Raw genomic sequence first — 27,189 nt, 5'->3', positions numbered from 1 at the left:
GTTTATTATATTACATTTATACAGTGTGAAAAATATGCAAAAATAGAGGAAATCTGAAGGGGCAAATACTTTTTCACTGCTGTGTATATATTCATCATCTGCACAATACATAAACGTTCTTATTTATATTTTCATACTTTTCTTACTGCATTTCATTAATCATGTTTTTGTTTCATTCAATAAAAGAACAGATTCTTAATATTTAACAGGACAAAAATCTTATAGTGCCACACAATTCATAATGTTGCTTCCTAAAAACAAACAAACCAACCAACAAACAAAAATGATTTTAACATTTACAGATCAGATCAGATAATCTGATATTCTGATTGTTCTGTACAATTTGTAAACTGTGTGATTTAACTGGTTAATGAAAATAAAGTTAAATAATCTAATAAAGTGACTTTTGTCGACATTTTTTGACATAACAAATAATTACGACACATTTAATAAATTCTTGATGTGAATTTGATTTCATTAGTCAATAACCAATTTCAATTAGATGTGTAACTGTATATTAAGTTGGGCCATTGTGCTAATTGGATCATTATCATTTGAATATATAATAATGTTATCAGTGTTATTGTTCGTATGGTGTTGTCACAGTGGCTCACTGAGATGCCCAACACATCACACACTCGCCTCAAAAGGCTCAAAAACTTCAACAGTTTAAAAATATATCAGAATAAAACTGTATTTCAAAACCTAAACATGCAAATCAAACTAAATGTACATTTTCATCAGAGAAACTTCCAGATTTTATGTGCAGAGCGAAATTAGAAAGAAGAAATGTTGGCTTCACATTACTGTGTTTTTCCTTGTCTACAGAAGTTAATAAGATTCTGTGAAGGTTTGGACAGGATTATATACAGAATTAAAATCATTCCTTTAGCAAATTTAACTTTAAAGCATTTACTGCCAAACTAAAGAAGCTAATTTATCTTTGGCTTGTACACTGATGAGCCAAAACATTAGGACCACCCGGCTAACACACCGAGATGTGCAGTCCAGGTCATTACCAGCAGGTTCTATAACATCTGCACATTATAGGATGGATACGATTCCTACAGTGCATCCTCGTGCATCTCTTCAGCCGGCTGTCCATGTCATCTTGGAGAAAACAAACTTTCATACCGGTCAACTTTCATTCCTGGCTCCGATGTCCAGTTCTGAGGTCTTCATGTCTTCATGTCTTCTGATTGTAGATGTTTTTGACCACTCCTTGGACCCCAAGTTGTCTGGCCATAACGATTTGGCTGTAAAGTCACTTTGGTCTTTATGCGATCAACACGATGCATTTTCTGATGCTTTCAACTCCTGAACTACGAGTAGTTACCATCAGCTCAACACTTATCAGCTCAACATTTATCAGCTCAATGATGTAGCTTGGTGGTTAAGGTACTGGTTCAGTAATCAGAAGGTTGCCGGTTCAGGCCTTTCTGCCAGGTTGCTGCTGTTGGGCCCCTGAGCAAGGCCCTTAACCCTCAATTGCATAGACTGTATACTGTCACAGTACTGTAAGTCACTTTGGATAAGCGTCTGCTTATTCGGGCAGTGGTAGCTCTGTGGTCAAGGTAATGGACTAGTAATTAGCAGGTTGCTGGTTTAAGCTCCACTGCTGCCAAGTTGCCACTGTTGGGCCCCTGAGCAAGGCCCTTAACCCCCAATTGCTCAAACTGTATTCAGTCATAATTGTAAGTCACTTTGTATACAAGCGTCCGCTAAATGCCACAAATGTAAATGGTCCTAATGTTTTGACTGACCACTGTACTTTACCCCTGGGTAAACTGGTGTAGATTTAAGTTCTTGCCCATTATTATTATTATTATTATTAATTATTATTATTATTATTATTATTATTATTATTATTATTATTATTATTATTATTATTATTATTATTATTATTATTATTTTATACATATTATTTTTTCCTCTGGGCGCGGAGACTGACCTTACTTCCCGAGTCCTTGGGTCCACACTCGCCCTTATCGTACCACCACTTGTTTTTCAGTTTGTCTAAGACTCCTGCTTCACTCAGTTTCAATACTGCGAGGTTAACCGGGGTTCTTCACCGAGGGAATAACATAAATAACATCATATGCCATGTTATCTTATGTTATTATACACAGCAGCACAAACAAACAGGAAGTGAAGGAGCGAGGGTCACACAGTGCACGTACTGTAGGTGCTCAATATTTGGGCATGAATTCGCCTGTGTGTGTGTGTGTGTGTGTGTTTGGTACTGGCATGTGTTGAACTTCGCTCCGTCACTTTGTGTAAAAGGCACATCCTGCCACACTGAACAGCACAACAAACAAACATATTTATGTTTTTAAACATATAAACTCTTATTTTTACATACTAGACATGTGCTGATTTTACATAGCAATATAATAAGTGTGTCTAATGTTGGCTAATAGTTGGGTTATATTAAAAGACAGTGTATAAGATTAGTATGATAGTACATTACAGAAGACAAACATTAGTGCTGGTCGCTGGTGTAACTATTATTACCTCAACAATCAGGACACAGCTCGCACACTTCTATATTAAATATCACTGCATATCATAAAATAAAATCAATGTAGGTGTTCGGATAAAAGTGCTAAAGTGATTCACTAGCCAAGTTTAGTAGGTTTGCCTTGAGGGTTTAGTAGATTTAGGAAGGACATAAGATCATTAGTCTATGAGGTGAAGATGAGGTGAAATTGGATTATGCAGCAGGCACAAAGATCCAATAAACAATCCAGTTTTACTAAGAAATGGATTAACAGTTTGGAATGACCAGTTAAAGTCCCGATTGATCCCAGTGAAGATGATTTAATGAGAGCTGAAAGCTGAAAGTCCAGAGAAGAGGGCGCGTCTAAATTCTCAGCTCTCTTAAAATGCTCCTACTGAGGCGCCTTAATTCTGAGTGATAATCTGACTGAATAACGAGGGAGCGTCCGACGCCTCCTCAGCGCTGAAGGCAATCCCAGCATTCAGTGCGGCACGACTTTTCTCACAAAAAAATGACAAACATGTTGGACGAATGCGGGGCAACCCGCAACATTTGAGTTCTTTTCAAATGTAAATAAATTCTCATTGATTATAATGTGTATAAAGGTGTAATTATACAAGTGTCGTTTATTTGTAAATTCAGGCTTGTCAGGGACAGTTAACCGTTTTCGGTACACAGAGGGAGACGTTAGCTGGTGTGCCGGCGGGTTGTGTCTAAATAGTGCGTCTAAATAATCTGCCTTATGAGCTCGATGTCTTATTACAATCCTCTCTACTGAGGCAGCTGATTAGGTAGGTAGTAGGCAGCAAGGCAGCTCACTAGGTGACACTACTTGCATTGACACTACTCCTAAACCCTAAATGATATATTCACTTGGTCTAACCTGTAAAACAGACGTGTTATTAGAGATTCTCTGTATAGGATCGACTTTCCTATCTAACGCTCTAACATGGAAATCTTTTGTGCATTAATTTAGAAGAGGAAAGGAAATCGTATCGTATGAGAAACAATCAGCACATGTTTTAATGTGAATATGTCATCTAGCTTCACTGAGGTTAAACACTGGACATTATGTGCTGTGATCATGGTGGCAGAAGTCTCTTTTACATCACACACAGTGTTTTTCCCGTTAGCGCTCTCTTGGGGCGCGAGGCAGTGGCTAACCTTAGCGTCTCCGCCCCCGCTGCCACACTCGCCTTTGTCGTACCACCATTTATTTTTCAATTTGTCCAACAGGCCTTGTTCATTCAGCTTAAGCACGGCCAGGTTCACAGCGTTTCTTCAGTTCAACACACATTAATGCAAACATACACACACATACACACGACGGTGAGGAGAGAGGAGGGTCGGGGAGACTTACGCCAAGAGAGAAACAACACAGACAAGAGAGAAAAAAAAGTGAAATGGACGAGGTGAAGTAAAGAGCATGATTATTTTACAGAAGCAAAGAAGATGAGAAGGAGAAATGATCAAAAAGTGGAAAGAAAATAGATGAGTATGTTTATAAATCAAAGGAGAAAAGAAGAAATGATTAAGAGTCAACAAACAGAAATGAGAAAGAAAAAAGAAGCTAAGATGCAGAGATAACAGACAATACATGCAGGGATTAAGAAATGAAAGAGAAAAGAACAGCAAAGAAGAGAAGAGGAGAGAATAATGAGCAAATATTGAGAAATAAGGTTGAGAAAAAAAGCCATTTTAAAAGGCAACAAATGATTAATGGGGTACAGGAAACAGAGGAAGAGAAGAAGGGAACATAAAGAAAGGTAAACGATTGAGAAAGGAAAATGCAGAGTGGACAGATGAGAATAAAACAAAAGAAGGTGAAGGAGAAGCAGAGGGATACGGATTGAGATGTAATGAGGAAAAATAGGTAAGAAGATGACGAAATGGAAGGCAAGTAAAGAGAAGGAGAAAGAGAGAAGAAGAAGATGTGAATGTAAATAAGATAAGCACGAGGGAGGACAAGAGGAGACAGAGAAGACGAGGGAGGGAAGGAAGTTCTGTTAGTGAAACCCATAGCAGCATTTCTCTGTTCTACCATCCATCCAACCATCCATCCATACAATCACCCATCCATCCAACCATCCATCCATCTGTTCATCAGTACGTATGTCAGTTCATCCATCCATCTGTCCATCCATCTATCCATTAACCCATCTATCCATTCATCAGTCTGGCCGTCAGTATGTCTCTCAGTTCATCAATCTATCCGTCCATCTGTCCGTCCGTCCATCCATACATCCATCCATCCAAACACCCAACCGCCCACCTGCCTGTCTGTCCATCTGTTTGTCCGTCCATCCATCCAACCATTCATATATACAACCAACCATCCATCCATCTATTAATCCATCCATTCGTCCGTCCATCCATTTATTAATTGATTTGTCTCGTTCATTCTAACAATTTCTTTATCCACATCTTGACTTTATGATCTCGTCCGTCCATCATCAGTTACAGAGCAGCTAAAAGAAACAAATGAAAGAAGGAACGAAGTAAAACTGAAGATCTGAACCTGTAGTTCGGCTGCGTCCCAATTACTAGCGGTTTACAGCGTTCTTACTAACGTTCACTTAACTTTAAAACACACATGAATGTGGAGAGTGTTTACAGATGACGTGTTTGTACTACAACCGAATAAAAAACTGAATTATCACCAGGGTTCTGCAGGAACGGAATACATATTTATATATGCTAATACATTAAATAACATTATATTAAGATTGGCGTTAATCAGATCATTTGATTTTGATTCATTAAAATCAACACGACAACGAATTTGACTCAAATGCCAATCTGTACTGGGAATCAGCCGTCCATAATAAAATGATGGTTTTGGGTCCAGAGGAGGAATAATACATTTTAGTAAGAATGCCGACCAGCCGTGAGTTCTAGTATTTGAGACACAGCCAGAAGTTGTTAGCTTTGTAAAATCAGAGATGGATTAAAACACCTGAATGACTGAGAAAAAACAGAGAAAGAGAAAGAGAGTGTGTACAGGAGTGTGTACAGGAGTATGTGTGTGTGTACAGGAGTGTGTGTGTGTGTACAGGAGTGTGTACAGGAGTGTGTGTGTGTGTACAGGAGTGTGTACAGGAGTGTGTGTGTGTACAGGAGTGTGTGTGTGTACAGGAGTGTGTGTGTGTACAGGAGTGTGTGTGTACAGGAGTGTGTACATGAGTGTGTGTGTGTGTGTGTACAGGAGTGTGTGTGTGTGTGTACAGGAGTGTGTGTGTGTGTACAGGAGTGTGTGTGTGTGTGTGTGTACAGGAGTGTGTGTGTGTGTGTACAGGAGTGTGTGTGTGTGTGTACAGGAGTGTGTGTGTACAGGAGTGTGTACAGGAGTGTGTGTGTGTACAGGAGTGTGTGTACAGGAGTGTGTGTGTACAGGAGTGTGTACATGAGTGTGTGTGTGTGTGTACAGGAGTGTGTGTGTACAGTAGTGTGTGTGTACAGGAGTGTGTGTGTGTGTGTACAGGAGTGTGTGTGTGTTCAGGAGTGTGTGTGTACAGGAGTGTGTGTACAGGAGTGTGTGTGTGTGTGTACAGGAGTGTGTGTGTACAGGAGTGTGTGTGTGTTCAGGAGTGTGTGTGTACAGGAGTGTGTGTGTACAGGAGTGTGTGTGTGTTCAGGAGTGTGTGTGTGTACAGGAGTGTGTGTACAGGAGTGTGTGTACAGGAGTGTGTACATGAGTGTGTGTGTGTGTACAGGAGTGTGTGTGTACAGGAGTGTGTGTGTACAGGAGTGTGTGTGTACAGGAGTGTGTGTGTGTGTACAGGAGTGTGTGTGTGTGTGTGTGTGTGTGTGTACAGGAGTGTGTGTGTGTACAGGAGTGTGTGTGTACAGGAGTGTGTGTGTGTTCAGGAGTGTGTGTGTTCAGGAGTGTGTGTGTACAGGAGTGTGTGTACAGGAGTGTGTGTACAGGAGTGTGTGTACAGGAGAGAACGATGGAGAAATGTCAGTGGAGACGTAACTGAAGATAGGTCACTGAGTGAATTATTTATGGCGTGTTGGTTCTTAACAACCTTAAGAAATCAGATCAGATGTTTAGCTTTAGCTTTGATCTTTCTTTGGTAACAGAATGATGGATGATTGGGTGAGTGTTTCTGGGAGGAAACTGCGCTGCACGGATTCATGTGTTATATTGTTAGGAGTAACGATGCCAATTAATCACTGAACTTTATGAACAATTCTGTTATGAAACCCTTTGGAACAGGAGCTTTGTTGTTTTTCATCAAGTCTTTTGATTCAATCACATTAAAGGGAGCAGCACAGGAGCCTCCAAATTTGGTAAAAATGTTATTAATTCATGGTTTGGGGGCTTCTGATCTATACAATGATGTATTGTATTTATTTACTTTATTAGGATTTTAACGTCATGTTTTATGCACTTTAGCTACATTCATGACAGAGCAGGTAGTTACTGCTTACACTAGATTCATCAAGTTAAGTTTAATATCAAACACAGTCATGGACAATGTTGTATCTCCAGTTCACCTCCCTGGATGTCTTTGGACTGTGGGAGAAAACCCATGCAGACACGAGGAGAACATGCAAACTCCATAAAGAAAGGACCCGGACCGCTCTACCTGAGAATCGAACCCAGTTCTGTGAGGCGACAGTGCTACCCACCGAGCCACCGGGGTTTGATGTGAGTTTTACCACGACCCACACAAAATGAAATATATTCATTTATAAAAATGGTGGCAATCTGGTCCCACTATGGTTTACATTGTGTAACATAAATCCTCAACAAGGGGGCGTTCGTGTACAAGTTCATTTAGTGTTAATGTGCCTGTTAAAGTTCGTTTATTGAATTATTATTATTATTCTCTTCAAAATACCCTGGTCTAAGTTGTTCGTGAGATAGTGGGTTTATAGAGTATTTATTGTCTTATATATATCTTGTAAACATTATAACATTATAAATAAGCTCAAGAACTTGGGTTATTAAGGTTTCTAAAGATTTAGGAACATTGGATTGGTCAGTTTTTGGTGTCAAAGGTCTGATGATGTCTGGCTGGAAATAACCAACCGAGACATTTCAGACATGGCTTCAGAGTGACCCGTCTCGTCTCAGATTGTCTCTGTCATTTCTCTTCAGCGCTAAACGATGTGATATTTGGACGTTACAGGACAGAATGGGGGTCGAGATCTGTCAGATCAAAGGTCAGAGAGAGAGTTTATAAACAGCAGCTTTATTATTTACTCTGTAAAGATCACAGAGCTCAGAGATCCAGTTTACTGATCAAACTCACTGAGAGATAATGGAGTCAACAGAGTGCAACAAACACACACACACACACACACACACACACACACACACACACACACAGACACACATACACACACACATAAGCAAAGAATAAAGAACATAAACAAATGACTGGTTCTGATTAGACCCGGTGATTTGATCACAAACACACACACACACTGGCAAAGACACACACACACACTGACACAGACACACACATACACACTCACACTCACACAGGCACACAAACACACACACACAGACACACACTCATACTGACACTGACACACAGACACACTCACACACACACACTGACAAAGACACACAAACACAGACACACACAGACACACAACATACACACTCACACTGACACACACACACACACACTTACACACACACACTGACAAAGACACACAAACACACACACACACACAGACACACAAACACACACACTCACACTGACACTGACACACATGCACACAGACACACACACTCACACTGACACTGACACACCGACCCACTGACACACACACACACATAAGCAAAGAATAATGAACATAAACAAATGACAGGTTCTGATTAGACTCAATGATCTGATCACAAACAGAATCAATTTACATTCAGCATTCGCATGTTGTGACCTCAAGAGATGCCAAATTTGGACAAAAAGGGTCAAAGGTCACTTCAAGATGAGTCTAAAACAGCCCAATGCCAAATCCAGCTCAGTATAATAATGTAAATTCAACAAACAGCCCAGGAAACGAAGGTTCTATCAATGTGCGACAAAGGGGGAGATTTCAAACTCTCGAGTTGAATCTCAGCTCTGCTATCGACCGGCCGGGCGCTGACACAGACATGTTGGCTGTGTTTGAGTGTTGACTGCGGCCTCGTGCTGGCTGATCAAGACGCCTGCACAGAGACGGTGAATATACGAGGTCGGGGTGTGACTCTCTGTACGTGATGCTGGTTCCTGTGTGAACCGTGTGCAGGTGATAAGAAGCGGTTGGCTGCTGTACAGGGTCGGGGTCTGCAGAAGTAGAGGAGATACAACCTAGATTGGGAAAAAAAAAGAAAAATTCATCCATCCATCTATCCATCCATCCATATATATATTGGTAGCCTATTGGGTAGGGCTTTGGACTATCAACTAAAAGGTTGAGGGTTTGAATCCCAGCTCCGTCATGCAACCACTGTTGGGTCCTTCAGCAAGGCCTTTAACCCTTGCTGCTCCAGGGATGCTGTACAATGGCTGACCCTGCGCTCTGACCCCAGCTTCCAAACAAGCTGGGATATGTACTGTATGTCTATAGTTAATATACTATGTAATATATTATTTATTACAGTAGTGTGCTCAGGTCCTGGTTCGTATCATAGCGGTACATGAATGGCTGTGTCTGGGAAGATGGCAGGAGGGGGTGTTGGCTGTATAATAGTAATTGTCATTAAATAGTCATTATTTTTATTTTATTCTACCTGGAGCTGGAGCTGCAGTAACACTCGAATGGGGATCAATAAAGGAATCCTAATCTTATTATATATATTATTTGTTATTTTTACTATTCTATTCTGTACAGTAGCTCTTGTTTACCTGGAGTTCTGGGTTCATGGCTGGTTTGATTTGTGTTCTCGGACTATTAAGCGGCTTGACGGCTTTTCTATTGTTTGACTGATTGGTTCCCCGAGCTGCACTTGAGTCGGTTTATAGCTGTGATTAATGGTGCAGCCTGTTTAACCCAGAGTGAGTAAATGTTTACTCTCCTGTTTACTCTAAATGCTGTGAAGGTAAATGTAAACGTAGTGCTGACCACATGTGATCGAATCATCTGGAACACATCAGTGTAAACGAGGCCTGAGATCTGACAGACAGGGACAGAAAAACCAGTGATGAGACATGCAGGGGTCTGTGTTTAATAGTGACATTCACCACTAGAGGGAGCTGCAACACTAATCTAACAGGAGAAGACCAAAAATACCATAAATCAGGTTTAATGCACCTTAAATACAGAACCAGAGTAATAACGAGAGAGAGAGAGAGAGAGAGAGAGAGAGAGAGAGCACACACACACACACACACACACACTTTTAAATGCCTTCGGCCACCAACCCAACCTGCCCACACAGACAAAGCCAATCATGTTAGTACATAGAGGCCCAAACGGCTGATAGCGCCACCCACTTTATTAGTCCGGTCTTTTCCCACACAGCAGACTTGGTGGCCAATTTTGTCTGCTGCATGCACTGCCTATTGTGCCCGTTAGACGGTGACCAGCTGGCCGGTAGCAGAGCTGCCAGAGACTCAAACCGGGGTGTTCAGAATCTCAGTCCTGGTGTGCTAGCGGACTATCCCGCTGTGCCACCTGGGACCCATTTTTATTACATTTATGATTTTTTAAATTGAGTACATTTTACAGTTTAATTTCTCATTCTTTAATTACTGCTTAATATCAAGAGTAATCCTGTTTTACTAACACATGTATATAATATACTATATATAATTCATAAGCTGATCAAAGCAATCTGTTTCTCACCGGTGTGACCGCCCCCAAAAAACAGCCAATCATATCGCTCTACATCTAGCCGCGAAAGTGACGTCTGGTTCCGAGCTTGCTTAAAGAAAGCTTAATTTAAAGATGGACCAAAGATCAATACCTGGAACCTAACCCAGCTTTTTATCAGGGATGGGGGAGTGTGGGTGTTTATTTACACGCCCTAAATTTAACAAAACTAAATGATAATTGTTCTTTTTTTTGCAATACATAAGAACACCAACAACAAAGCTGAAATATGGGACTGTCCCAGGATAAAGCTCACATAATTACTAACACACACACACACACACTGGAAGGATCTTTGACCCCAATCTATTTCCCTAATGCTGATGCTGTTGGCAGTAAAGTGATCACAGACACACAGAGACGTTTCTGACCTGCACACTGTGGGAGGGGAGTGGACGTGAAACCCAGAACTAGTCCAGTTCCTGAAGACATCAACACTAGTTCGAGTGTAGAAGGTGCTACCGGCCTGGTCAGGTGCTAAACAGACACAGTTGTCTGACAGAGGGAAGGACGGGCGGTGTTTTACATCTGACTGACATCCTGACTGACTGCCTGTAAGAATCAGCCGCTGTGCTGGCCTGCATCCGTCCGATTTCTACGCTTGTCGTGGCGCTCAAAACTTACCTAATTGGACTTTGACCCAGTTTGCTGTTTGCCGACCTTTTCAAAGCGCCTCTAATGAGACGAACTATTTGATATGAGGCAATAAAAGTGACTCAGGCCGTACAAACAACACCTAACGTGACGTATTGTACTAAAACAGCGAGTGAGGAGTTTAATTAGTGGAGGAACTTATGAGCAGTAATAATGAAGAGAAGTTTAGTGCTCCTGTCTCCTTCTTTTACTACATTAAACCTTTTTTTAATGATAAGCATTTTAGACTCTGGGAGAAGCTGATTCTGATTCTCACAATTTCTCAGAAGCTCGAGCTGTAACACAAGTTTAAAAGTGAAATGGAGGAAAATCCAGATAAACACAGATACATGTGGAGCTGTAACACTGGATCTGACGCTTATTCCACACTAATGCAGATTCAGCTCATATTCACACTTTGATGATGTTTTACCGCACCGCTCTCTCATGTGAATGTGCCCCTAGTCCCAGATGAGATAGAAATGATTTTAAACTGCTAAACAGACCCTTAAAACAGTCCTTAAATGACTTTATTATTGATAAATAATAAATATTTGGGAAATTATCAGCAAAGTGATGCTGTCTAAGAAACTGGACATCCAAAACCTGCCTTCCATTAGTGATGCACTAATGGATTCGGGCGGGGCTGGATAGTCACCTCCACTTCCTGCATGTTGCAGTCAGAAGCTGTGAGACAGAACAGAATGCTCACGTCACGGGGACGGAGGGATGAAAGATTAGAGATGGAAACGAACACAATGATGTGAATGTAAACAGAAACAAAGCCAGAGAGAGAAAGTGGGCGGGGCCGCTGGGGTGATACGGTACGACAGCGCTTCTGTGATTGGACGTGTAAGATAAAAAGGTAAAAAAGAGGGCGGGGCCACCAGGGTGGGCAGAATACTATAACAGCTCTGTGATTGGCAGGATGTTATAATATTCCACCCACCTTAGCTGCGAGCCCTTGGGCGTGGCGATGCCGTAGCCCTTGGAGTCGAGGTTCCCTCCGACCTTCATGGTGTCGCACGGCTTCCTCTGCTCCGTGTACTCGTTCATGGTGGACTCCAGCAGGAACGCATACTTCCCCTTAGAGCGCCGCACTCGGGACACGCCCTCCGCCGTGGTCTTGGTGAACACCGAGGGTTCGGCTGACTTCATGTAGGACCACATCTTCTCATACACGGCGATCTTAGATCTCTAGTGAGGACAGAGATGATAGAAAGGAACAATAAATATAAAACAGACTTATTATGTTACTCGTTATTCAGTCAGATTATCACTCAGAATTAAGGCGCCTCCGTAGGAGCATTTTAAGGAATCTTAGAATTTAGACACGCCCTCTTCTCTGGAGGGTAGGATGACGTAAAATGCATCTGTGTAGAGGGTTCACTAGGTTTTTGGACAGACCCACTGTCTGAGAGAGGGAAGGTAGAGGAGTGTAACACATCCAGAGCGGCACAGTGGCACGGTGGGTAGCACTGTCGCCTCACAGCAAGAAGGTCCTGGGTTCGATCCCCAGGCGGGGCGGTCCGGGTCCTTTCTGTGTGGAGTTTGCATGTTCTCTCCGTGTCTGGGTGGGTTTCCTCCGGGAGCTCTCACAGTCCAAAAACATGCAGTCAGATTCATTGGAGACACTGAATTGCCCCGTGTGTGTGTGTGTGTGTGTGTGTGTGTGTGTGTGTGTCTGCCCTGCAATGGACTGGTGTCCCATCCAGGGTGTTACTGTGTGCCTTGCGCCCATTGAAAAGCCGGGATAGGCTCCAGCACCCTCCCGCGACCCTAATTGGATAAGAGAATGAATGAATGAATGAATGAATGAATGTAGCTCATCCTCAACAGGTTTGTTTTTTACTGGTTTCCACTGAAGAATCAATCACTCTAACTGTCAGTGTAAGGGTTCTTGAGACTCGTTAATTGAGGGTTGTTTTAAATTAGCAGTGTATAATTACAATGTGATACGAGGTTGTTCAAGTCAGATCTGAGGGAAACGATTTGAGCCGCTGTAATAACTCTGCCCGTTTAAAAACGGCTGGGTGCTGGTTAGTTATGTTAAACCGTTACCTGGTAAAAGGGTTTGCATTAGATTCCTCACATAATTTTCAAGCAATGCCAAAAAATGGCCAATTTCCATTTGAATGCACCAACACATTTTTAGCTATCGACGTATTGATGTATGTAGTAAAGTAGCGTGTGCTATGAAGCATGAACTGCTTTATAACAAGTGTGTGTGTGTGTGTGTGTGTGTGTTTGTGTGTGTGTGTGTGTGTGTTTGCCAGAAGGTCATTTATCCTGCTGTCTGTGAGCTTCAGTCTTTTCACACTTCAAAAGACACAACACATTCTTCAAATGTGCTGCAAATACCTTGGTAGTAAGTGTGTGTGTGTGTGTGAGTTAGTGTGTGTGTGTGTGTGAGTTAGTGTGTGTTTGTGTGTTAGTGGACTGTGACGGGCAGAAACCCTATAATCATGTCAGTCACGTCCAGTCTGTTGCAACAGCCTTAAATAAAGCATCACACACACACACACACACACACACACACACACACACACACACACCACACAACAAAGTGTGTGTTTTGCCCCAGTCTTTATTAAGCTGTCTGTTTCATGGTTCGGCTTATAAAATGTTAAGGACATTTGAGGACTAGTAAACTAGTAGTAAACTAGTAAATCATACTAGTAAACAAGGTTAGGAAACAATGAGACTCACCAAAATCTATAAACCAGGAGTACAAGATCAGACGAACAGGAAACAAGTAAACTTGGAACTAGGACATTAAATACATACATTTATTTATATACTGTCTGTTTTTTACCACCTGCTTTATCCTGTTTATGGTTGCAGTGGGTCTGATTCATTGGGTAAAAGGTAGTAAACCCTGAACAGGTTGGCAGTCCATCACAGGACACACACACACACACCAATCATCCAAGATGACGCCGGTGAGGTCAGCTGCCGTCACAACTGCTCTGACCACTTTTTGTCTATTTTTATTAATTTCATGCATTTAGTTTACATTTTAAAATAATTTATACTTTTAATATAAATATTTTTGTCTAATTCTGTATAGTTACCAACGTGGCCGAGCAGTCGCAAAAGCATTTCACTGCCAGTTGTACTGTGTATGTGACAAATAAACTCTGATTTGATTTGAACCTGACTGCATGTCTTTGCATTGTGGGAGGAAACCAGAGCACCCGTAGGAAACACGGGGAGAACATGCAAACTCCATGCAGAGTGGGGAATCGAACCCAGGCTGCTGTGAGGCGACAGTGCTACCCACCGAGCCACCACAGATGAATTAAAAGTGGTGAATTATTAGGAACACGAAGGACTGTGATTTAATTTTTCTATTATTTTTCATCTTGGACTCTCTCTTGGTCTCAACCATACCATGTCCAGTGCGGTCGGTTTTGCATGTGTGTTTAATGTGTGTGTTATATTGTAACGGGGTGGTAAAGGTAGGCTGGCACGGCAGACTCACCACCTGAAGATTTTGGACCCACGTGGAGGGTCTGAACAAAACCAGAACAAAACAGAACCCAAAAGGAAGAGCGAAGTAAGAACCTGTGAGGTGAGGAAGCAAATGAATCGGGCTCACAAAGGAAAAATAAACAAAATAACGAATTAAAAGCTAGAGGAGGCGAGAACGCTGAGTGGAACCTCAATGGAGCACAACACGCCAGCTACTCAATCCACTGATGTGCCTCAAGACGATCACAGACCAACACATGGATCCATTTTAAGCTTCAGTGCTTCAAATACATATTTACTTGTTTAGACTGTCTACCTTGATGGCTGTGTTCGCTGTGAGTGCAGTCGTTTATTTAGAACGATCACATATCAACCAGCGTCTCCTGTTGTAACTGAAACTGTTAGCATGAATGAGTGTATTTGTACCTTGAAGAACTCTTTGGTGGAGCCGGCGTCCAGCGTGCCGTAGGCGATCTCCGTCTGCTTGGCAAGATCCTCGGCGCTCTCGATGGGAGAGACCATTCTTTCCACGGTGAGGAACGCTGCCAGGTTGGCAGTGTAGGACGAGATGATGATGAGAGTGAAGAACCACCACACGCCTCCGACTATACGACCAGACAGAGACCTGCTCCGGAGAGGAGACGGGCAAGAGGAGAAAGACACAGGGGTAAGGATAAACCAAAAAATAATAAGAATAAGAATAATGGGAGAGCATGAAGGTATAAATGAATAAAATAATTGTAAAACTTTAAAATTAGACCACTTAGGTCTAATTAGAACTTATAAACTGCTTATATAACCTTGGCCGTTAAGTACTGTGATATTATAAAATCATGATTTAATTTTGGTTTATTATAGAGAGGAAATGTCAGAACACCCCTGGTTGGAGGTTTGAGTCTAATGAGGAACATCCTGCTACCAAACGCTATCGATCCGAACGAGCTAAAATTAGAAGGACACACTAAGTATCTCTCTCTCTCTCTCTCTCTCTCTCTCTCTCTCTCTCTCTCTCTCTCTCTCTCACACACACACAAACACACACACACACACACACACACTCTTTTCTTTCTGCGTCCTTTGAGGATTTTGTCTTTTATCTGCAGTAACAGATCAGCTTTTACTCTCTTTTTGACCCTTGAGAATAAAGGACCAGGAATTTATCTCCTGTGTGTGTGTGTTTGTGTGTGTGTGTGTGTGTGTGTGTGTGTGTGTGTGTTTGTGGCTACTGTTTCTGATGCACTGCGGAGAAATTAATCAGGGAAACACAGAGGCCGAGAGCGAGAGATGAAGGACAGGGTCAGTAACCGAATCTGACTCCCCGTTCTTCACACACACGTTGGAACATCTCCAGGCTTCATTATTCTTCTGCGTCATCGACGGGGCGGCGCTGCCACCTAAACCGAACAGATAGCCGAGGACGGAGAATAAAGGCTGCGGTCTGGTTCAAAGAGACCGGACGTACGAACGATGCTTGAAAATGTGCCCACCCTCAGCGGCTCGTTCCAAATGGAGTTCACTTGGAAGGGCCGTTTTTATCTGATGTTTACTGCAGACGTCGGGGCGGCACGGTGGCTCGGTGGGTAGCACTGTCGCCTCACAGCAAGAAGGTCCTGGGTTCGATCCCCAGGTGGGGTGGTCCAGGTCCTTTCTGTGCAGAGTTTGCATGTTCTCCCCGTGTCTGCGTGGGTTTCCTCTGGGAGCTCCGGTTTCCTCCCACAGTCCAAAAACATGCAGTCAGGTTAATTGGAGACACTGAATTGTGTGTGTGTGTAACAATGAAGTAAATCATGGTAAGGAATTATTATTAGATGTTGTTCTGACGGCGGTTACCTGCGATATTTGTGGAGTTAAATGCAGCAGATTTGATCAGGCGTAAAGACCTGTGTATCTTTTATAAGGGCCAAATCATGATGGCAAGGTGCCCACGGGGAGACGTGATGAGTCCCTACCAATGGTGGGTTGTTGTGTGATCGAGACTCATTGATGACAATCTGGTACAGACCAACAGAGCTTGTGTGGTTCACATATGTAGATAATGGTATACTTGTGATGGGGTGGATGTGGATAAATGTGGAAGTCACATGGTTGGTTGCATCTACCCGCATAAGGAATGGCACCAGGACGAACAGTAGGATGACCTGATGGTAACGTCCTGCACCCAAACCGACTGGTCGGTTACATATTGAGTAACGTCTGGTCCCAGCACAACAATCAGCACTGATGCACAGAACAGCAGATCTGCACGTCCTGTCAGTCAGATTTTGGAGGGCTGCAGGCCTCTGAGTACCCATAATCCCCCTCACTGCGTACTGTAAATCAGCCAGAACTCATGTCGATGGTGCCAATCGAATTCTGAAAGCAGCCGAGCAGAGAGATGAAATGTGTTGAGAAAACGCAGAGCAAAGAAAATCAGGACTGACATGAAAAAAGAGCAGAAGAGAGGCGGCGGGACCGATCCATCATTTCTTTTTTACCTCCAGTTGGGCTGGAAAATAAAAAAGAAATCAGACGCTGAACAGAGCTGGTCGACTGCAGGACAGAGGAAGTGTGATGTACTGAGCACAGATCAGATTCATGATCAACAGGTGGAAACATGAAGACACATTTAATGTATGACTGATGTTTGCGGGGTAAAATGGCATTAAAAACACAAAGAGGCAGTGGTGTAAAGGCAGTAGAGTAAAGCAAGTGGTGTAAAGACAGAGGTGTAAATCCAGTGATGTAAAGGCAGTGATGTAAAGGCAATAGAGTAAAGGCAGTGGTGTAAAGACAGTGGAGTAATGATAGAGGTGTAAAAACAAGGGTGTAAAGGCAGTCGTGTAAAGGCAGCGGTGTAAAGATAGCAATGTAAATGCACTGGTGTAAAGGCAGTATCATTAAGGCATTGGTGTAAAGGCAGTGGTATAAAGGTAGGGTGTAAAGATAGCAATGTAAATGCACTGGTGTAAAGACAGTATCATAAAGGCAGTAACATAAAGGCAGTGGTGTAAAGACAGTGGAGTAATGATAGAGGTGTAAACTCAGGGGTGTAAAGGCAGCTGTGTAAGGCAGTCGTGTAAAGGCAGCGGTGTAAAGATAGCGATGTAAATGCACTGGTGTAAAGGCAGTTGAGTAAAGGCAGTGGTGTAAAGACAGTGTTGTAAAGATAGCAGTGTAAAGGCAGTGATGTAAATGCAGTGATGTAAAGGCAGTAATGTAAACACAGTGATGTAAAGGCAGTCATGTAAAGACAGTGATGTAAAGGCAGTAGTGTAAAGGCAGTGGTGTAAAGATAGCAGTGTAAATGCAGTGATGTAAATGCAGTGATGTAAAAGGCAGCAGTGTAAAGATAGCGATGTAAATGCACTGGTGTAAAGGCAGTGATGTAAAGGCAGTCGTGTAAAGATAGCGGTGTAAATTCAGTCATGTAAAGGCAGTGATGTAAATGCAGTGATGTAAACACAGTAATGTAAACACAGTGGTGTAAAGACAGTGTTGTAAAGATAGCAGTGTAAAGGCAGGGATGTAAACACAGTGATGTAAAGGCAGTCGTGTAAAGGCAGTGATGTAAAGGCAGTCGTGTAAAGGCAGTCGTGTAAAGATAGCGGTGTAAATGCAGTCATGTAAAGGCAGTGGTGTAAAGACAGTGTTGTAAAGATAGCAGTGTAAAGGCAGTGATGTAAATGCAGTGATGTAAACACAGTGATGTAAAGGCAGAGATGTAAATGCAGTGATGTAAAGGCAGTCGTGTAAAGGCAGTGGTGTTTTATTGAACAGTAAAATCCTGGTGTGTTTATGCAGCGTAGCAGCAGTCTGGAGCTCTGAGATGGAAACCAGTCCTCAGGCTGTTTGTATGTGACTGGGTGAACTGGTACCTTCGACCAGATGGCTGAGGGACGAACAGATGGAGGCTGGGACGCGTTAAATCCTTGATGGTGCTCAGGACGCGTCTTAGTCACATTTACAGGACTAATAAATGTGCCTGGATACACGATATAAACTCACAAACACCGGAGGGAAACTGTTCAGGATATTTGGGTGAATTTCAGTTTTTTGTTCATGAGTTTCAGTCTGTAGGATCCGTGAAGCAGAACGACGGAGGCAGAGCTCGTGGTGCTTAACTGTTATTAAGCTTCACAATAAATCATAAATAAATAAATCACTCTCTTACCCAGCATTTTACAAATCTGGGTTTATTTTTTTAAACAATTCGTATCCACTGAACTGTAACGTTTTTCACTGCTGATATTTTTAGAGATGAGGAACGAAAACGCTGCCGCTCACTGACATTGTTTTTATGTAAAGAAACAATAAATGATTCGTGGTTTGCCTTTTTTTTTCTTCTTTGATTTGTTTCGTTCCATTTCAGTTCACTTTTCTTTTCTCCTGTTTTATTTTGTGTTTTGTTCAATAACAAACTCACAAAAACTTTACACTACTGCCTTTACACCACTGCCTTTACACCTTTAAACCACTGCCTTTACATCACCGTCTTTACATCACTGCCTTTACATCACTGTCTTTACACCTTTAAACCACTGCCTTTACATCACTGCCTTTACACCTTTAAACCACTGCCTTTACATCACTGCCTTTACACCTTTACATCACTGCCCTTACATCACTAGCTTTACACTCTTACATCACTGCCTTTACATCTCTGTCTTTACATCTTTACATCACTGCCTTTACATCACTGCCTTTACACCTTTAAACCACTGGCTTTACATCACTGCCTTTACACTTTTACATCACTGCCCTTACATCACTAGCTTTACACCCTTACATCACTGCCTTTACATCTCTGCCTTTACATCTTTACATCACTGCCTGTACATCACTGCCTTTACACCTTTAAACCACTGGCTTTACATCACTGCCTTTACACCTTTACATCACTGCCTTTACACCACTACCTTTACATCTTTACATCACTGCCTTTACATCACTGTCTTTACACCTTTACATCACTGCCTTTACATCACTGCATTTACACCACTACCTTTACATCTTTACATCACTGCCTTTACATAACTGTCTTTACACCTTTACATCACTGCCTTTACATCACTGTCTTTACACATTTACATCACTGCCTTTACACCTTTAAACCACTGCCTTTACATCACTGCCTTTACACCTTTAAACCACTGCCTTTACATCACTGCCTTTACATCACTGTCTTTACACATTTACATCACTGCCTTTACACCTTTAAACCACTGCCTTTACATCACTGCCTTTACACCTTTAAACCACTGCCTTTACATCACTGCCTTTACACCTTTAAACCACTGCCTTTACATCACTGCCTTTACATCGCTGCCTTTACACCTTTACATCACTGCCTTTACATCACTGCCTTCCATTCATTTTTCTGTTGTGTTTCATCTCTCGCCTCTTTTCGGATCTGATGGGTGTGAGTTTGATGTTGATTCTGGTTCTGTGGATGAAATGTTCCTCTTCACTGAGCTTTTCTCCAGATCTTCATGATTAACTGTGTAATCGTGTGTTTGTGCGGGTTTAAGGGATCAAACATCTCAGAATCAGAGAACAACGTGAGGAAAGTCGTACACATTGGGGGTGAATATTTTAGGAGGGGTCAGTGAACACTATAATCTAAAGATAAAATGTGCTTCTGTGTTTGTTAGAAGATCAGAGATCAGCTGAGGCAGGTCAGAGCTGCACAGGTTCAACTGTAAATTGTGCTTTGGTTTGCAGGAGGTCTGTAGGTCAGCAGGGAGAGAGAAGCAGATTTATGGAGGCCTCCCGAGCTTCTCCTCGTTCCCGCTTCCATAGATCAGAAAAACACTCAGTATCACAAACGGCTGCTTGTGCATCCAGCGTGTTTTCAGGACGTTTCCACATGAATTATTTACCTCAGTGGTGAGTTCAGGGAACAAACTGGGAAAAACTGGCAGCTCAGGGTCTGCATCCTTTACACATGGACCTGGACCATGTTACACCCTTATGCAACACTCATGATTACCAGTATAGCTGGATAAGCTCAGTGAAACCTCTTAATAATAATAATAATAATAACAACACCAATAATAGTAATAATACCAATAATAACATTATTATTATTAATAATAATAATAATAATAACACCAATAATAATAGTAATAATAATAATAATAACACCAATAATAATAGTAATAATAATAATAATAACAACACCAATAATAGTAATAATAATAATAATAATATTAATAATAATAATAATAATAACACCAATAATAATAGTAATAGTAATAATAATATTAATAATAATAATAATAGTAATAATAATAATAACACCAACAATAACATTAATAATAATAATAACAATAATAATAATAACACCAACAATAACATTAATAATAATAATAGTAATAATAATAATAATAATAACACCAATAATAATAATAATAATAACACCAACAATAACATTAATAATAATAATAATAATAATAATAATAATAATAATAACACTACTACTACTACTACTACTACTACAACTAATAATAATAATAATAATAATAATAAAAAAATAATAATAAAATAATAATAATGATAATAATAATAATAATAATAATAATAATAATAATAATAATAATAATAAGAAGAAGAAGAAGAAGAAGAAGAAGAAGAAGAATAACAACACCAATACATACACCAAACATTACTACTACTAATAATAGTAATAGTAATAATAATAATAATAATAATGTTTTATTATTTCTGATATTTTTATTATTATAATTATTAGGATATTTCATTTCTGCCAACCAACTGCTTGAAAGCCTGTCACTCCTCTGAGGACACGTCCCAATCCACACCAAAACCACCATATGGGCCACACAGTCACTGTCATCAATGCCTCACAATCATCACTCCACTGGGGACACGTCTCAAACCACACATACAATTCATATAAATCACAAAACACCTTCTCAAACTGTGGACCATCGTCTCATAACACACACCACATAAACACCTTCTCAAACTGTGGACCATCGTCTCATAACACACCCCTTACTAACTACAGACGCCACATAAACACCTTCTCAAACTGTGGACCATCATCTCATAACACACCCCGTACTAACTACAGACGCCACATAAACAACTTCTCAAAGGTTGTTAGACACCCACACCGCTCTACACACACAGATTTGCATTACCTGGGTGTAAAGTCGCACCCCTGCTGCATGAACGCTCCCAGGCTGAACCAGAGGCTGTTGAAGATGCCGAACTCGTTGGGCGGCTGGTCAGGGTCGGCCTCCTCCTCGACCTCGTCTCGTTTCCACTCGTAGGGACTGAAGCGGCTCACGAGGAAGAGCACGACGCTCACGCCGATGTAGGCGAACACGATACACATCCAGATCTCGTAGGCCAGCGGGTCCAGGAAGGAGAACACACCCGGTTTGGACTTCTGAGGCTTCTTGATCATGATGGAGATTCCGAGGCTCATGAAGGGTTTGGAGAAGTCGATCACTTCTTCTCTCACCAGAGTGATGGTGAGAGGTGCAACGGCGATCTCCGCCTTCTGAGAAAACGAAAAGGATAAAAGGGTTATTAGGGGTTTGTTAAAAAACAAAAAATGATATGTACAGTAAATGCAGAAGGTTGAGTTTGTGCATTTTATTATGTTTTTCAAGGTTTTTCACTTAGTTGTCTTTTCCTTTCTTTACCATCCTTCTCTTGTATCTTTTATCTTCTCTAGCCTATTCTATCCTATCCTATCTCATCATATATCCTTTCCTATCCTATATCCTATCCTATCCTATCCTATCCTATCCTATCTCATCATATATCCTTTCCTATCCTATATCCTATCCTATCCTATCCTATCCTATCCTATCCTATCTCATCATATATCCTATCCTATCCTATCCTATCCTATCCTATCCTATCCTATATCCTATCCTATCCTATCCTATCCTATCCTTTCCTATCCTATCCTATCCTATCCTATCCTATCCTATCCTATCCTATCCTATCCTATCCTATCCTATCCTATCCTATCCTATCCTATCCTATCCTATCTCATCATATATCCTTTCCTATCCTATCCTATCCTATCCTATCCTATCCTATCCTATCCTATCCTATCCTATCCTATCCTTTCCTATCCTATCCTATCCTATCTCATCATATATCCTTTCCTATCCTATATCCTATCCTATCCTATCCTATCCTATCCTATCCTATCCTATCTCATCATATATCCTTTCCTATCCTATATCCTATCCTATCCTATCCTATCCTATCCTATCCTATCCTATCCTATCCTATCCTATCCTATCCTATCCTATCCTTTCCTATCCTATCCTATCCTATCTCATCATATATCCTTTCCTATCCTATATCCTATCCTATCCTATCCTATCCTATCCTATCCTATCCTATCCTATCCTTTCCTATCCTATCCTATCCTATCCTATCCTATCCTATCCTATCCTTTCCTATCCTATCCTATCCTATCTCATCATATATCCTTTCCTATCCTATATCCTATCCTATCCTATCCTATCCTATCCTATCCTATCCTATCCTATCCTATCCTATCCTATATCCTATCCTATCCTATCCTTTCCTATCCTATCCTATCCTATCCTATCTCATCATATATCCTTTCCTATCCTATATCCTATCCTATCCTATCCTATCCTATCCTATCCTATCCTATCCTATCCTTTCCTATCCTATATCCTATCCTATCCTATCCTATCCTATCCTATCCTATCCTATCCTATCCTATATCCTATCCTATCCTATCCTATCCTATCCTATCCTATAGCCTAGCCTATCCTATCCTATCCTATCCTATCCTATCCTATCCTATAGCCTATCCTATCCTATCCTATCCTATCCTATCCTATCCTATCCTATCCTATCCTATCCTATAGCCTATCCTATCCTATCCTATCCTATCCTATCCTATCCTATCCTATCCTATCTATCTAAAACAGCGCACTGTACAGCATCTGGTAAGTACCACCGCTGTTGTTGTTGTTGGTACAGTGTTGTTGGGTTTGAATGCCTCATCGTTTCCCATCATTCCTTTTCATAACATAAATCTTGTTTGACTTTTTGGCAGTGACGGTTTCGGACTCTTCTAACTCACGCCAGGCTTGTTCTGGTGGAAATTAAATTATATCCGACCGTCTGTACGGATCTCTGAATATAATGTGACAGATTGAGATTTTTCTTCCCTGACCTTGACAAAGAGACCACTGTTCAGTGAGTTTTAAGACGAATCGCATGCCAGAGCTTCTCGTCTAACATCAGTGCCTGCATAAAAAGGTGCTCTTTAAAATAAAAAGGCACAAATTCTCACAAACACAGTCCAGAATCGTGTTTATATCATGCACGTGAACACGTTCTTTATTGGAACAGCTTTTCTCTGCATCATTTTTCTTGTCACCAGAATTAGACAATGACATTTTTAGTAGCTGTTTATGTTTTGCTAGCTCCCCCTGCAGCGGCTGTGATTTCCGTTCCCAGCAGATGGGCTGTCTCGTGAAGCGTGTCGCTAGAATTCATGCTAGTTTAGCGCCTGACCCAAACAATATCTGCTCCTCGAGAATGTGTCTGAGGTCGAGTGTAACTGATGCCTGATGTTCTCCGCTGACCCAAAATACTGACCAGTTTTCAGTCCTTACTGAAACTAAATAATAGAACATTCTGTTTTCGATCAGTTAGTGTAATAACGGAGGATGAATTGACGTCCCAGCATGCCTCTGGGACCTAAACGGACCAGGTGTTTCTCTGTAAGCGGGTGTTTAAGCAGGCAGGTAACGCCAGGCTCGGCTGCACAGACCCGCCGAGGGAAACAGCCGATCTGTCACTTCATTTTACTTAAGATGATTTTCCCCAGGCAGCCAATTAACTCGCTTCTCCGTTAAACTAATTACAGACGCACTTAAGGGAAAATCCGCCGTCACGATCTGGACAGTCCGGCGTCAGGAACGAGGGATTATTATTCTGTACTGATACACAGAGCTGCGTCGCTAAAACAAATACGTGATTCTAATCTAATTCAGACGCGTCAAACTCAATCATAGAGAGGAGCAAAATTAAACACCGGGACGACGTCAAGGGCCAAACCGGGTCAACATTTATTAAACAGGGGATTCAGGGTCAGGAACTATAGAATCCTGGGAATACAGCCCTAAAAATATAGGTTCCCGTGGGTAGAAATCACTGAGAGTTTTTAAAGAAATTTATATTTGATAGATAGATATGTAGATAGAGACAGACAGACAGACAGACAGACAGACAGATAGACAGATAGATACTTTATTGATCCTGAAGGAAATCAATAAATTTCTTTATTCTATTGATCAATAAATAAATAAATGAAGTAAAATAAATAAATAAATAAATAAATAAATAAATAAATAAATAAATAAAATATAATAAATAAATAAATAAATAAAATATAATAAATAAATAAATAAATAAATAAATAAATAAAAAATGAATCAATACATTTCCTTATTGATCAATAGGTAAATAAATAAATAAATAAATAAAATAAAATAAAACATAAATCAATACATTTCAAATTTTCAATAGATAAATAAAATAAAATAAAATAAAATAAATAAATAAAATATAATAAATATATTTCCTTATTGACCAATAGATAAATAAATAAAATAAAAAAGATAAATCAATAAATTTCTAATTGTCAATAGATAAATAAATACAATAAATAAATACATTAATAAATAAATAAAATAAATATATAAATAATTAAAAATAAAAATAAATAATTAAATAAATAAAATAAAATAAAATAACTAAATAAATAAATTTTTAATAGATAAAAATTACTGAAATAAATAAATAAATAAAATAAATAAATAAATAAAAAATCAATACATTTCTTTATCAATCAATAAATAAATAAAATAAAGTAAATAAATACATTTAAAAAAAAAATCAATACATTTCTTTATTCTTGGGAACAGAACATCCAAAGAATGAAGACTGATGGGCTATTATACTGATGGCTGACACAGGGGCCGTTGAATATTAGGGTCCAAATAATAAAAGAGAATTATAGAACCATGCGAATAAAGGGTCCAAAACATAAAGAGTTCTGAAAACAAGTCCTTGAAACATAGAGCTTGAGGTCAAGGGAACATATGAGACTGGAACAGAGGGTCCACGCTTTACCTCGTATCATAGAAACGCACCCACGTGTTCCGTCCAGATTTAGACGCCGTCTTGTACGGCAGTCGTGGCTGGTTGCCATGGTAGCTGGAAAAGTTTTAACTCGACGGTTAATTTTAAAGCCGAATTGCCGCTGCAGCGCTGGATTTCGTACCCACCCCCTCCAATAGGCGAAGGAACTCCAGTGGGCGGCAGATCCTTGACCTCAAGACCACGCTAGTACAACGTCAGGTCAGTGCATGAACACAAAATGCTGCACTGAAGGAACGGGCACAAATTCCCACAGACGAAAGTCACTCATGTTAAGTCATCCAGGTCTTGGTAGTCTTGAGCGCTTGAGTCGAAGGCGACTGGACTTCTTTTTAGGTTCTTGAAGATGTGAAACGTCTTCAAGAACCTAGAAGAAGTCCAGTCGCCTTCGACTCAAGCGCTCAAGACTACTACAGCAAGTGTCGTGTCCCAATAAACTCTTGGAAGCTCCTGTCGTGTCCCAATAAACACTTGATACAGACCTCAGAAAGCGGATCGTCCATTTGCACCGGTCAGGAACCTCATTTGGACGTCATGTTTCAGATCTCTTGACAATTGGTGCAAATACGTATCCGTAAGTACAAAGTACGTGGAACAGTGGTCTCTCCGACAAGGGCTGGAGAAGTAGCCCAAACTGAGAGGACAAATTCCCATGTCTGTGTGGAATTTGTGCCCATTTAATTAAAAGATGATGGTAATTGTATGGCTGGGCAGTGATGTTGGTCATTCAAGTTTATTCCAGAGCTGTTCAGTGGGGCACAGTCAGGACCATCCCTAAACTGTTGCTGCCAAGTAGGAAGCATATCATTTCCTTTATATATCTGATTTATAACACCTGTTAGTAATATGGGACATTCAAACCCAACAACACTGTACCTACCGTCTAACATGGTAATTGTAGTATTATTTAAGCAGTCACACACACACACACACACACACACACACACACACAAGTACATAAGTACGTGGAACAGTGGTCTCTTCAACAAGGGCTGGAGAAATAGCCCATCTATAACAACAGCCACTCTTCTGAGAAGGCTTCTCACAAGATTCGGAAGCGTGTCTGTGGGAACTTGTGCCCATTTCATTAAAAGGTGATGGAATTTGTATGGCTGGGCAGTGATGTTGGTCAATAAAGATTCAACTGCCACATACGTCCACATACAAGGCATTTAAACACAACAACACTGTACCTACTGTCTCGCACACACACACACACATACAGGTTCGTACCCCGTACACCAGCTCCCCGACCATCCCGTTCCAGATTTTGGTCTCCGGATCCCTGGCTCCGTACTTCCCGTCCGGCACGATGGAGATCTTGTACTTGATTCCGATGTGTTTGGCGATCTCGGATGCCAGATCCACACAGTATCCCTCGAACTGATCGTTGCCCTCGTACATCTCCCAGTTCTTCTTGAACATGACGTACGGACCCTCCTGAAACACACACAGACGAGAGAAAGGGATGAAGATACTAAACGATCGTGGGTTAGGTCTGAGTTTAGCTGTAGCTACTATGAGAGCGCCCTCTACAGGTGAGGAAAATACTACATGTACAGACGAACAGGTCAGAAGAAAACTGTTTTATT

General features: G+C 40.9%; 1 protein-coding gene across 2 annotated transcripts in view; it reads right to left on the bottom strand.

Annotated features, from left to right (window-relative positions):
• Positions 1–27,189, bottom strand: part of gria4a (glutamate receptor, ionotropic, AMPA 4a) — a 64,824-nt gene that overhangs the window by 5,811 nt on the left and 31,824 nt on the right. Inside the window, exons 10-14 of one of the 2 annotated variants that reach the window (XM_063017143.1) lie at positions 26,831–27,037; positions 21,565–21,929; positions 14,846–15,044; positions 11,895–12,142; positions 1,952–2,066 (exon numbers count right to left, since the gene is read on the bottom strand). In XM_063017143.1, the coding sequence (XP_062873213.1) occupies positions 1,952–2,066; positions 11,895–12,142; positions 14,846–15,044; positions 21,565–21,929; positions 26,831–27,037 (1,134 nt within the window). Of the gene's footprint in view, positions 1–1,951; positions 2,067–11,894; positions 12,143–14,845; positions 15,045–21,564; positions 21,930–26,830; positions 27,038–27,189 lie in introns of those variants that run through there. The other variant, XM_063017144.1, reaches the window with a different exon arrangement.

The sequence above is a fragment of the Trichomycterus rosablanca genome, chromosome 20 (assembly GCF_030014385.1).
Source record: "Trichomycterus rosablanca isolate fTriRos1 chromosome 20, fTriRos1.hap1, whole genome shotgun sequence".
NCBI classification, from domain to species: Eukaryota; Metazoa; Chordata; class Actinopteri; order Siluriformes; family Trichomycteridae; genus Trichomycterus; species Trichomycterus rosablanca.
This window is presented reverse-complemented; position numbering and strand designations above follow the sequence as displayed.